Source organism: Sparus aurata, chromosome 10 (genome assembly GCF_900880675.1).
Source record: "Sparus aurata chromosome 10, fSpaAur1.1, whole genome shotgun sequence".
Lineage (NCBI taxonomy): Eukaryota > Metazoa > Chordata > Actinopteri > Spariformes > Sparidae > Sparus > Sparus aurata.
The window spans coordinates 17,908,427-17,922,631 of NC_044196.1; the positions used below are offsets into that span (position 1 = coordinate 17,908,427).

General features: G+C 43.1%; 2 protein-coding genes across 4 annotated transcripts in view; both read right to left on the reverse strand.

Moving 5' to 3' along the window:
* Positions 1-466: 466 nt before the first annotated feature.
* LOC115589245 (uncharacterized) lies at positions 467-4,202 on the reverse strand. Its single transcript, XM_030430056.1, has 7 exons — positions 4,150-4,202; positions 3,822-3,942; positions 2,756-2,925; positions 2,435-2,613; positions 1,893-2,055; positions 1,658-1,782; positions 467-1,562 (listed from the first exon to the last, which is right to left on the reverse strand). Exons 1-7 carry the CDS (start codon positions 4,169-4,171, stop codon positions 1,221-1,223), a joined length of 1,122 nt encoding a protein of 373 aa, XP_030285916.1. The 5' UTR covers positions 4,172-4,202; the 3' UTR covers positions 467-1,220.
* A 1,741-nt stretch (positions 4,203-5,943) lies between these two features.
* Positions 5,944-14,205, reverse strand: part of tesk1b (testis associated actin remodelling kinase 1b) — a 29,607-nt gene continuing 21,345 nt past the window's right edge. For 2 of the 3 annotated variants that reach the window (XM_030431395.1, XM_030431396.1), the window contains exons 7-11: positions 10,956-11,046; positions 10,120-10,203; positions 8,677-8,763; positions 8,009-8,105; positions 5,944-7,917 (exon numbers count right to left, since the gene is read on the reverse strand). In XM_030431395.1, coding sequence (XP_030287255.1) covers positions 6,821-7,917; positions 8,009-8,105; positions 8,677-8,763; positions 10,120-10,203; positions 10,956-11,046 — 1,456 coding nt within the window. In that variant the 3' untranslated portion in view covers positions 5,944-6,820. The remainder of the gene's footprint in view (positions 7,918-8,008; positions 8,106-8,676; positions 8,764-10,119; positions 10,204-10,955; positions 11,047-14,205) is intronic. The other variant, XM_030431397.1, reaches the window with a different exon arrangement.

A 14,205-nucleotide genomic window follows, 5' to 3' on the forward strand; every position in this document is an offset into this window, starting at 1 on the left:
TTAAGCTACCTGTTATTTTAAGTCCTCAAAATGCCTGTTTTGTTTAACCAATAACAGTCCAAAACCCAGTGACATTCAATTCTCTAGCACAGGACCAAGAAAAGCAGCACACGAGGTCGATTCAGTTGGTCTTGGTGAGGCAAAATGCTATAAAACAATCTTTAGGATTTGTTTACATGGGCACACATTTTCTATCTTAACCTAGTTCCGAGTGTCACCCATGTACACAAATCCTATAGATTTGATGTTGTCTCTTTTTCACAAACCAATCAACCCAATGAAGGAAATGAATGCCAGCCAATCAGATGCAGAGTGGGAGTGAGTCCTCCTGGGGAAATAATGTGGTTACTTTAGGTTAACAAGGTCAGAAGCCAGATCTAATATACTAGATTTTAACATACAAAACTTTATCATATACAGATTTATTATATCATATACAGACAGTATATTACATTATATACACATTAAACATTCATATCGACAGTGTCATTATACTTAACATTTGTCCTTCATTATGGGTGTTAAACTTATGGGTATCCGAGGATCCACCTTGGTCATGTATATGAGGTGAATAGTAGAGTGTATACAGTGTTTAGTATTTCATTTTCATCATTAAATTGCTTTTTTTCCTTTTAGTTTTTGACTCTTAAAGCTGCTGTAAAAGTTGCAGTTAACCAATGTGGAAAGTACTTCGGATGAGAGTTTGTGGAATGAAGCGGGACCGTTTCCAGAGTTAAGAAATGCATCCGTCCATTCCTTCACCGCTCATCTGGGTCCAGGCTCTGCAAGGTCGCCCATGTGTCCTTCTTTCACAGGACTTCCACTTGCCCTTTTCGAGGCAGTCCTGGTCTAGATGAGAGGTGTAATCCATCTAGTGTGCTCCCCGTTAAAAAGACTCCCACTGGGAGGTGTCCAACTTAGATCTCAACTTTGTACTGACTTCTTTCAATGAAAAGAAAGCTTTTGTCTACTGAGATCTGGCAACCAAATATTCACATAAATGTGTCTTTTCTACAACATAAATTCCGAGCACCACAATTTGCTTCAGCTGGAAGTTTTTGGATTGAAGAAGAATCTCCTCAGCTGGTGAACACTTGTTACTGGAGACACTGTTTGAAAGGCGATCTTTGTACGACACCATGAGACAGAGCTGGGCTGCACTTGCTTCTTCTTCCACATTGCTTTTAACGCAAAGGTTTCCTCCAGACATTTCAAACAGGTCAGAGCACATTGATGTGGTGAAGCCCGGCCCTACACGAGAACCTGGCACCTAACTTCTTTGAGTCTTTCGGGCTCCATTCGTCCTTCAGAAGAGCAGGTGGGATGCCGATCCCAGAGTCCAGGCTCGGCTCCAGATCCATCCCACCACTGTCCCAGTACGCTGCACCTGAGCGGGAGTCGTGACGGAGGGGATCCAGGGTGGAGGTCTGGGTTTTGTTGGTAGGGAGACCGGAGGAGGACTGGATGGAGATTTGGTCATCAACTAACTCCAGGTGGATGTCACATGGATCGACAGTGACGAGGGAGAGCCGGACCGGAGAGACTGGATCTTGAGATGGCACCTTGATGAAAGAAACTTTGAATCAGCTGTCTGTCAAACAGAGACAGGCAGAGAGAAAACCAAAATACAAGCAGAGAGATAAAGTGCAGAGTATACCGGAGCCTTGGGCTGATCTTCAGTGGTTGGTGTGGCTCGTCTTGGTCTCCTTAGAAACAAGGCGAGAAGTGGACCGAGGAGCAGAGAAGTGAGCCCGATCCCCAGACACAGCACAGGAAGCAGCCCTGAGGGGAAAAGATGGTTAACTTGAAGGCACTTCAGCTCGGTGCTAAAGGTCATGGCATGGTTTATCAGTCGCAAGCTTTAAAAGGGGTAAAGTCTGACTTCCTCTCACCTGGTTTGGAAACAGTCTCAACACACTGAGGGGCTGATTTCGAGGAAGCAGCCATGGAGAAGGTCGGGAAGGAGAAGTTGGCCACGGCGCAGTAGTTCTGACCAGGAGCCAGGCCGGAGAAGTCCACGTACGTCACCACTTCCTGGGTCCAAACTGTCCGACTCTGCAAGAACACAAAACAGCTGCCTTTTTTTCAAAATAAAAGCAGAGATTCAAAAGATGGAAAACAATTCAGTGAGCTAATGCAAGTTGTTCTGATTTTCGAAACGTTGTAGTGTTTCCTGAAATGTTGTTGTGTATAAATCGAATATGGACTACCCTTTAGTATGAAGGGTTTGTTTTTGCTTGTTTTTTGGTCCACTAAATGTCATATCAGGCTCCAAACCCCCAAGACTCTTCTAATAAATGTCACATAGGACAAAGAAAAGAAGTAAGTACAAGCGGAGACCAGAAACCTTTTAGCTTTCAACCTTGAAAACGTACCTTTTGTGTTTTAGTTTTTTTTATTAATGTCCAAATAGAACAAAAAAAGCATGTGAAACCTGGTATTCTGAGTGATCGAGCCTGTTGTAAACCGTCACTGTGGTCCAGGGGTCAATGAGTTCAGTGATTGGACAGCAACTCTCCGGAGAGCACCTCCTGTTGGCAGCACAGGGGAACTGCACCTTCACCAACAGCTGGTCGTCTTTCACAGAGACGGAGACGGAGGGAGGGCTGAAGGCTTCGGGGGGGTCAGAGGAGAAAGAGGTTAATCATCTTAAAACTCGACATTAAAGCAGGTTACTGTACTTTAAAGTCGCAAACAATGTAAGCCAAGATAACCGTCTGTGTTTTTAAGTCCGGAACTGCAGACTGTCACTGACTGAAGTCGCTGTAGTCGAACTTGCGGGGCTCGATCCAGACGGTGGTGCCGGGGCTGAGGTGGACGCCGAGACGGATCATGTTGTACAGCTCAAAGTTTGCGAAGGCCCGGGAGACGTCACAGCTGCGGGACGACACCCAAACGCACCACGACACGTCCTGCCAGGGGTCCCTGCAACCAGGGAACCAGAATCTTTTACTTCCACGATTTCGGTATATCAGCACCCCAAATAATCGAGTATCGGTCGGGTCGGTTGCGTTGTTGTTGACACAGTATTCCCTGTCATGATACCAACAGATTCAACAGTTCTATATCTCTTTCGTCACGTGTTTGTGTCTTATTATTGTACTGCATTTTATCATTACCATGATCCTTTAGTTTACTTCTTAAAGCCTAATTATCAAATTCAGTCAGTCAAACACAGATATCCTGGTGTACAGATACGAGTTACCAACCTACACATTATTAATCGCTCAGTATCTTAATTAATTTTGTCTTCTTTTTTTGTCAGTTTCAGCCTATTTTAATTAGCTTTTTGAGTGGTGTTGAATTCTTCTGTTATTCATTATCACTTTGTGACTTTGCATTTAAATTAATTTGGTTAAATCATGTTCTATTAGCTTCAATTTCCTTTCCCTGTCATCTGATTTTTTGTTGTTTAAGTAGATTCTTTTTACAAATTGCACACATCAACAGACTTTTATCTTTTTTTCATCTGTGGTCTTCAACGTGGATTTATTGTTTCGGCTGTTATTATGCAGCGTTTTTCTTTCAATTGCAGTTTATTTCCCTTCCAATATGTTAGAAAACCTGAAAAATGCTAATATTTAAAGGACTACGTATATTTAGTCATCTCATGTACATTGAATAGATACACATACTACACTGATAAAAAATAGTTACCATAGCTGCATCGAGAAAAAAATGCCACAAAAATATTGAATATAAAAACTGCAAGTTAAGGGAAAAAAAAATCTTGCATTTGCAGATAATTAGTTATTCCAAGTGTTTGAAGATACAGAACACCACACACGCACACACACTAAGACCCAGACAGGAGGACTTACCCCTGAGTCTTTGTTTGCACAGTGTAGGTGGTATTAGGACTGGCATGGGGACAATCCCACCGCAGGAGGCAGCCTAAATCCAGTGATTCCACTGCAGTGTAGCAGTGTAACCCAGTCGACCCTGTGGAGTTCACACGAAACCCATGCACCAAAATAGCACAGTCCCAAAGATGCTCACTGACACGTTAAGTCCGACTGTCACAACTTTGTTAACACTTGACATCATGAGCCTCCGCAGGGGAGAGGATGGCTTACTTGAAACACAGGAAACAGCTACAGAAAAGTACAATTTAAACATTTAAACTGTGATATGACCCTCAGTACTCACCTTTGATGAGCAGGGCGACCATGACACACAACCACACCGGTGCTCTCCACCGATTTGTGGTTGCATCTGGTGTCTCCATGGTAAATGTCAGACCTCTGGATTTAATCAGCCTGACAGTGACGGTCTGAACTACAGCCTGCACCGTACTGGAGGTGACTAACTCCCTTTAAAGTAAGACAAATGAACCTGTAGGGAGGACGAGCTGGCGCAAGCTGCAGGGGAGACTGACAGACTGGAGTCAGAGGGAGCTAGTAAGGGGTGGACAGATAAGGATTTAATTGAAGGCTAGTGACTTTGTAAGAGAGAGGAAGGGTTGTAATCTGCTTAAAGGAGGATGAGAAGTTTGAGAGGCTGAGACAGTTAGATAAAAGGTGATTTAAACTTGTTTCATGATTTTTTGTTCCCCCTTCTTCTGAGCAAAATGTGTGAAACTACAAGAGCATCAATCTTTATTACATCATCATTAAGGAAACATTAATATGAAGTAAAGACATTTTTTTTAAATTGAAATGACAGATTTTTCTGTCCTGTCAGTCTTTCTTTTCATGTTTTGTCATACTGTTGTCAAATTGGGACAAATGTATGAATGTGTATTTTTTCAAAAGTCCACTAAAATTCAAACAAAGTGTTCATCAGGTAGAAAAAAAATGGAATTGTAGTAGGCTAGATGTTGGTGTCGTTATAGAGTATGCTAACAAGCTAAATGCTAAGATAAACAATGCTTGCAATGATATGCCAACTTGTTCATGTTAACCATTTTTGTGTAGCATTGTTGATATTAGCGCATCTTATGCTACCGAGCTAAATGCTAACCTGAACTGTATAGCCAAGATCAATGATGTTAGCCTTGTTAAACATTTATCATGACAACATTTGTAGTGTGTTAGCATGCTTGTGTGTTTTGCTGTTGGCTATATGCCAACGAGGTCATTTGTAACATCAACATGCCGACTAAGAATGGCAGTGCTAACATGTTGACGCAGAGCAATTATAAGCTAATGTTTACCATGTTCACCATCTTAGTAGGCCTATGCAAGCATGTCTTATTGTATGTACTTATTAAATGATGTCAACATGAAAGCATGATCACAATGATATGCCAACATGTTGATGTGACCGGGTTACCATGATGAATGTTTTTTGTTAGCCTGTTGGCATGTCTTGTTGTATATGCTAAGAAGCTAAATGATAACATGCCAACATGTTCACAATGACAATGCTAACAAATTAATGATAAGCAACTATAGGCTAATGTTTAGCATGTTACTATGCATATGTGTCTTATTGTACATGCTAACTAAATGCGGATATCAACAAGCTAAAATGATCAATGACAACACTAACATGTTGATGCTGAGCAGGTATAATGCTTGACCTGTACTTGTGTCTTATTTTACACAACAGTGGTAACTGCTTATGTAAAACATGCTAGCTAACAATGACAAACCAGTTTACCATTGTTTTTAGCATGCTAGTAGACGATCCCAGGCTAAATGCTATAGTATTATTTTGATCACATTCACCCTCCTCATTTAGTTTGTTAGCAGGCTAACATTTGCTAATCAGGCCTGAGCATAAAGTACACCTGGGGCTGTGGGGAATGCTATTGCTTTTGCCTGTAGTTTGGTATTTATACAAAGCATTAGCAATACTTATTAAAATTTTCACGTGATGATAGCATGAGATAAGTGAAGAAGTCGCACATGAGATATATCACTCTGGAGCAAAATGGTGGACCAATCAATCAACCAACAACACCATCTGAAAAGGGCAGATAAACATCAGGAGAGTGACTGCATTCTATCTTTTTATTCAATACCATTTTTAAATAATAAGAATCTGTACATCTCTTAAGCAGGTCTTTGACCATTCATTCCAAAAAGTAATAATGACATCAAATATTTCCTTATTAACAGTAATACAGTTGAAGTGCTTAAACCAGGCAACCAGAAGGGCCAATAGAGATCATACAGCAACGAAAGAACGGTGTACAGCACACACCCTCATATCCAGCCTCTCACACTGAATCCACCACACACTCATTTGTCCATGTGTCACACACACACACACACGCACACACGCACGCACACACACACATCCCTGTAGTGCACCATACACCTCTTGATAATTAAAGACATTAAAGCAAAACTGCCTGTTCATTCAGAAACAGCACCAAACATCAAAAATCATTGCAGCAGTAATAATACTAAGCTTAACATTCCTCATTTCAGCATCATCATCATCATCAATATCATCAGTCATAGGAATCTTTACATCCACAAATATACAGGATCTAACCAGTGGGGCCCCAAACTGGAGTGTTTACATGCTGAACAGTTCTGGATGCTACCGATCATCAGTCAGATCAACGCAGGCACTGCTGACTCTGAAGTTGTGCATGTCGCCCTCAGCCCAGCAGAGGGCGACATGCAACAGGTCGCCAGCAAGGACATCAGTTTCTTGTCCCACAGCTTATAAAGGAGAAAATCAGCCTGGAGTGTGTTTGACTCAGCGCCTGTTCTGCACCAAAAGTATGTGTGGAAAATAAGCAGGGTATTGTTGAGTTAAATCTGTGCAAATTCCAAGAAGACTAACTTAATTTCCAGTGAGGAACTTTTGGTGCAGAGTTTCGACATGTCTTTGTTTGTATTTGGTGATCAGACACTAGGGTTTATGTCTGCGCCCCCGGCAAGGAGAGTCCCGGCTCCAGGCTGGTGGTGGTGGTTGTGGGTGTTGGAGAGGGCGGTAGGCCCTTGGGTCCTGGACAAAGCAGCCCACGTGAGGCCGCGTGGTCCCCATTCAAGTTCTTGTAGGGGTTTCTACGCGGTGGAGCTCTGAGACACATTGAGGGGAAGCGAAGGCCGGCGAGGCAGCAGCCGGGACATGAAATCACCTCCTCCTGGTCCAGAGAGTGTCCGCTGCCGGAGCCAAACGGGGATGATCCAGCAGGATCGCTGGTTGGGGAGTGATAGCCGTTGTTGTTGGTTGCAGTGGGAGCACTCGCATTGGTGGCGCTCCACCCCAAGGGTCGACTCACGACCACGTTGTTGTTGTCCAAGTTGGAGAGGGGGGGCAGGCAGGGAGGCCCGTTGGAGATGGCCGACCCCCAGCCATTTGAGAAGGGAGGGGGGGAGGGTTGGATGGGAGTTGAGGAGTGGGATGGGGGCTGGGAGAGTTTTGGGTAAGGAGATGAAGTGCTGTCTTGCGTGTCCGGGGAGCTGGTGCAGTCCATGGGCTCCTCCTCCTCATCCTCCTTCTCTTGGTCCAGCAGGTCCAGTGACAGAGGAAGCCCTGAATCTTGACCCCCCTCCATGACCTCCTTCTCCTCTCCTAACAGTCTCTCTTCTTCACTCTGTGCATCGTTCCCAGCCTCTACCTCAGACATGGACTCCTCCTCAGTTAGGACAGTGTTCGGCGCCGACGTGAGGTTTGGAGGAGGCGTACAAGGCAGCGAGTGGCAGCGCCTGTGCCTCCTAGGTTGGTCGCTGCCGTCCGTCTCGGACGCAGAAGAGTCGTCGCAGTCTGGCGGAGGCGGCAGGGTGAAGGTGAGGGAGATGACCGACTTGCTGGGAGTGTCAAACAGCTTGATCTTGCCGCCCTTGAGGTCCTCCCTCCGAGAGAAGGGGTTGACCCGAGCAGGAGTTGCCAAGGTAACAGAGTTTGGTGTGTCCGGTGGGTGAAGCATGTCAGACTTGCTGCGGGAGAGGCGAGGGTCTGACGGGAGACACAGGGATCGCCTTCGATGAGAGCCAATCGATGGACCAACTGCTTTAAGGAAAAAACAATGAACAGAGCTTAGTATCTTATCAGAACAGAACAGCTTTACCAATGAGTGCCTACAGAGTGTTCGATGACTCACCTTTGACTGGTGGTTCGTCCTTCTGCTTCCTCTCAGCCTGCCTCCTCTCCAGGTCCACTACAATTTGGGAGAAGGACGGACGGACCTTTGCGTTCATCTGGCAGGAGGAAGAAACCAAGACGAAACATTAAACGATTAAAAAAGGAGTAAAGATCGGATGAAACAATGACTTCATGATCCAACTGTCCAACTTTAACATTAGCCCGTTTCAGACAGGCAATCGGAAACATTTCTGTCTTCATCTGTCTAAGAAAATAACAGCTGTCAAAGGTTTAAACATAGGTTACAGAAACACTATGATTACTTCATTTAAACATGACACGACCTTTAGGGATAATCCTACAATGCTTCATTTGTTCCGAAAGACGTGACGCAATCCCTACTTCTCTTCAGCAATGCTTGTAGAAACTAATAAATGTGGACATTGCTGAGAGGTGCTGATTCAACTGTATGATAATTCTTGAGGATATAGACCTGTATGCTATATACTCCGGACTTATCAGACATGTTGCACAACCTGAGAGCTTCCTCAGACTTTCTCCCTTTCATGAAATCATAAAGTAGCTCAATGTGCACCATCAGAGAAGAGAACTATAGACTAAACAGATAATATATATTTATTATAGAAATAATTATTTAATGAGGTTTTTCAGGAGAGTGTTTCTTACATTACAGCAGGCGATGGCCAGCTCCAGGAAATCAAGAGGACAGTCTCCCACCATCTGCTGAAAGGCCTCCACATCCAGACCAAAATCCTGGAAGAAAACGCCATGAAAATTATATATTTTTTTAACATTCAAACCTGTGTGTTCTTTTTTTCCTCTGGTTCAACGTATTCTTGAAAAAAAATTTTTTTTAAGAACCCTTTAAATGAGCTGACAGTGAAGTGGCTTCAGCTGCTGCACCATCAAATGGCCACAAGGGGGAGAAATGCTCTCTTCAAAAGGATATCAGTGTGTTTTAAACGCCGACACTGTCCTAAATTCATACTGACCACGCGAAGTGTTTAGTGTATTTTATTATGCCGTTATTGCACCGTTTGTGCCAACAAGACTGATTTGAAAATATTTTATTTTTGTCGCTTTCCCAGTTAAAAACACACAGGGTAACATACCAGCAGAAGTACTGTACTTAAGTGGAGCACAAGAACTTTAAAATTGTACTTGAGCATTGACATTTTCTGCTACTCTTCCACTACACTACATTTTGAAGACAAATATTGTACTTTTTACTTCACTAAAATGTACCTGATGAACTTAAATACTAGTTACTTTGATTACAGATTATATGCTGCATCAGAACCAATGTAGCACTTATTCTAAATCTAATAAACATAGGCCTATGTATTATTTACTTATAATTTCTGATATTATTAGAGTACAATTCTGGCCATAAAAATCACTTTTTATATACATTTTTATACTTAAGTACATTTTATATCAGATACTTTAAGTACTATTCATGTGGGTGACTTTCAAAAGTATTATTTTAACACAATTTCTTTGCCTTTACTCAAGAAAGAATCTTTGGTAACTTTTACAACACTGCATACCAGTTCAGAATAGTTCTGAAGTTGGGAATATGGTGAGTTATCATCGACTCTGAAGTGAGCAGAAGCTTCACAAAGCATTTGTTGAATACACAAATCACTAAAGTAACTCCTAAACCCCTTCTTGAATATAATTTGGTTGCAATATTGAGCTCTTCAGCAGTAACATTTTGCAGTCATGCAGTCTCTCTTTAGAGATAAGAAAGTTATCTTCCTGTTTGCCCGGGATGACAATCAGCACTTTGATTCTAAACTGTGATATCCACCACGTCCACCCTGTTTTTAATATCATCTCTGTCATGGTGAAACTGTTGCTTAAAGTCATTTCGACGTTGTTTCTTGCGCAACAGTCATGTGCTGGAGCCGCTTTTGAAATACTGGCAGCCTTACTGGAACTGTCAGTGATGGTGTTAATATGAATGTTTTGTTCCCCTACAGCTCACGCACGCAGTTATATAACACAAAAGGGCTCTATGAAATGAGATGTGAATGCGATGATGAGTATGCAATGATAGGCGAACGGGAGGGGGGGGGGGGTGATGAAAATCGTTGTCCTCTGTACCTCAGTGCGTGGCAGGATGTCGGGGTCGGCCTGTATCCTCGCGATGACCTCACACAGGATGATCCCGAACGCAAACACATCCACCTGCAGAGAGAGGAATACGGGTCGATCAAAGACTGATGGACACACATCGAGCGGGAGAGAGATCAAATTAAAAACAGGAATAGGCAACTACCACTTTTACTGCTCTGGTGACTTTTTAACCAAACTCCATTCAAGTATCGTTAATTTATGTCTCGACAAAACACTCAAATATTCTGGTAAATTTTTCATGTTTTCTAGTTAGTCAAGACACGCGTGAAAGAGGGCAGGGTGGGCAACTCATTTAGTCTTTAATTTCTCTTGTAGGCTATATCGGCATGTGCTTTATCCATGTATTTTACTCCAGACGTGAAGGTTTAAATATCCGATTATGTAACCTATGTCATTTGTATTATTTTTGGAAATGCAGTCTAAAAATAAGCACTACTTTCTGGATCTGGTTTGCACTAATTTGTAGTTTCATGTGAGGCCCGGTCAGGCTGCGTTACATAGGAAAAAAAAAAAAAAAAAAAAAAAAGGAAACGACATCGCCATCCGTTAAATGAAACTCTAACAAGCAATCAGAGTTTCCACTAAGCTACGCAGAAAAACTACCCGTCACCCGGGCCAATAAGTGCAGCCCTTACATAACCAAATTCCTGCTCGCCTCTGACATACTGATTTATTAAATATTTATTGCTTTACTTCACTGCCTCGGTTTATTTGACCGGCTGTCATCACACCCACTGTGGACCTTGAACTCTTGCAACAATCTGTGGCTGGACGGCCAGCGAGGAAAAGTGATCCGTCAGTACCTTCTCATTATAGACCTCCCCTCGGAGCACCTCCGGGGCCATCCAGTAGGGGGAGCCGACCACAGCCAGAGGCTCCTGGTCCTCTTCCTCACTGCGGGGGGGAGGGAAGAGGAGAGAGGGAAGCTTCATGTTAAGAAAAACCATTAAATTCCAGTTCACCCAAGATTAAAAAGGGCTTCTTGTATTCAGTTTTGGGGAAATTGATTAAAACACACACAAAAAAAATCACATGGGGTGGAATAATGTCTCTTTAAGGGCTTATAAATAATTAATTTCACAAAAAATTAAATATGAAAAAAAAAAAATATTGGTACCATTGATCTTGATCTTGTGATCATTTGTGGAACCAAACCTCAGGATGAGAAAACTGAGCCAAATTAACGTTACACAATGTTGCCTGAAACATCTTTTTAGACTCTTTTTGGACAAAAGAAAGCAATGTGCAGGTAATTGTGACATTTTTTTTTTATCATTTTATTTTTATCTTTGAAAATAATAAGCAGATTAAATAGTAATAAAAACACGTAGTTGTAGAAACCCCAAGTAAAAGTCTTGGTTCCACCACTACATCAAATATGCGCACATGAGCCTTTAGAAGAGAATTATGCATGTTTGTCCACGGTGATGCATGACAAATGATGAAAACACATTTTTCGCCCACCATTCAGGAGAGTCGTACCATATGATGGCGACAGATAAAAAACGGTCGGGACAAGAACAGTCAGGCAAGCGGGCATCACGCTCCGTTCCATTACACACGACCCAATCATGAGGTTTTATGGGGCGAAAAAACTTGGCCCCGCTGGTGTTTGTGTGCACTTCCTGTATCTAAGAAACCGCTGTGTTTTTCAGTTATGTGGAGATATCGTTATGCAACTTTAAGACCAACGAAAAAGGAAGGAACACGAGAATGTGCAAGGACAACGTGCTCACACACACGTACACACAAAAACACACACACACACACACACACACACACCCTGCTGGCAGACACTTCCCCTCTGTGCTATTTCCATCTGCTACTGTGGGTTATGATACTGCAGAAAAAAATACAGTGAGGGAAGTGATGGCAGAGGGAGAAACGACGAGCCAAGACGGTCGAGGCTCCCAACGTAAACACAACGTGGAGAAGTGGACTGACGGGGAAAAAAAAACAAAAAAACAGCTCGACAAAAAGCTCATAAATGAACAGAAAGAGTGAACCCCAGAGGGATGATGGGAGACTAAAGGACAGGAGTGACTCGTAATAAGAGGGGCAGCAGAGATCCAGTAAGAGCAAACGGAGGAGGACTGGAATAGTTTGACCTTATTTGGAGTGCTTTTCCTAAACCCCCTTCATCTCCTCTCCTCCATGCCACGAGCACAGTGGTAGCACTCCAACACAAACACACACACTCATCGGGAGAAAGCTTGTCAACACTGTCCATTCTCCGCGAGCGCCCCGTCACAGGATACAAGAGTGTTTGACTCAAATATAAAGCAAACATGCCCTTGAATACGACGGAAACGCAATTCACCAGCTGCTATTGAAACAGAGGCTCGGGCAAACAGAGGCTCCGTGTGCATGATAAGCTGCAGGTATGCAAAAATGCACAATGACACACTTTCAGATGCAAGGCATGCATGTGTCACACATCCACTTTTTAGCTGCATGCACATGCACTTTTAAGTTAATTTGATGGATCCTTAAGTCAAAAGTAAAAAAAAAGAATCTCCAAAGTTACAAGCTTAATACCCTCCCGACAGTGAAGCAGACTTGTGTAAACACGAAAAGGTGACGGGGCACAAACTGAGCCGGAGGAAACGCACACTCACACTCACAAACACACACACACACACACACAGGAAAGGGCCAGGTTACAGCGGCAGCTGGGTCGTCTCAGCAAGAGCTGTGTGTTTACTAAATGACTGCAGGCTGAGCGAGGAGGGGAGGACGAGCAGCTAATGGGACATAACTGGGTGTCTGCGGGCAGCGACCTCCTTCAGCCTCGACATCCCACTCCCAACAATCAGGCTGATGCATTTATGGAGACGATATTCTTAAAAGGGGTCACATTATGCAGCCGCTTGTTGACTAGAGATCTGAAGCCTCGACTGCGGCATCACGGCAGTCGGCGTCTCGAATTCTATTAGCCAGAAGTGACCATATTTGGGTGAGAAGGCGAGCCAGGGAGGATGTCCTGATCGGATCTGACTGAGAAACTCGAGGACACGCTTCTCAATCATAGGTAGCTGCGCCCTGAAGCACGCCGTCTGTTTTTCTCTAAACGGGGACATAAGTCGCAAAGAAAAATGAACATCATGCTGTGTTGAAGACTTGAAACTAGCCACTGTGACCATAAACTCATTAGGAAACTGTTTGCTTAGGTCATACATCGAGGGGGAGATGAAGGGTCATTTTCTCATAAGCTTACACGTGTTCAGGCTTCTTTTTGAAACCAGATGGCCTTGAGAACAAATATAGGTTAAAAGCACAGAGGAAAGGTGCAGTTAAGTTGTAGCACGACACACTGGGAACAAGAGAAAGAGTATGTTTTATTGAAGCACTTAGAGAACATCGACCAGCTGTCAAATTGTTGTTTTCTTGCCAAGAGATAAAGAGAAGAGTGATAACAGTCTCACATCTGCACATCAAAATTGGCTGTAATCAATATTTTATTATAACAACGGACCACAGGACTGTTCTGTGTATGTGAAAGAGGTTCATCCGTGGTGATAAACCAGCACATTTATTGCTGCAGACCCCCCTGAACTCTACAGAGCTTTACAGCATCTCTCAGCCCTTTGTTTTAGATTCATGCCCCACAGCTTTAATGTTTTGGCTCAGTCTCACTGCTCTCAGCAGCAGCTGGCAGCAACCTACTGTACAATATCTGCAGACAGACACAGTTAGCATCTAGCTGGTGAACATAGGGTAGCCTTCAGCAGCTAAAAACAGACAGATATCTACCTTCAGGGGTTGGTAGAGACCAAATATGAGCGAAAAAAAAGTGAAAATTCTACATGTGTATAGAAATGTGACTAAAATGAATGATCATGCTGGACATGAACATAAACACCTGTTTGCTATCATCTTAGCTTAGCGTGATGACTGGGTACAGGGGGAAACCATTGCTTCTATATTTACACTTCTACACACTCAATTATCTTGATTGTTTGATATATTCATAAGTTCTCTGGAGTATAGGTGATACTTCGGTGCTTGCACGCAAGATAATTGACATATATTTTGCAATGGAGCCATTTAAAG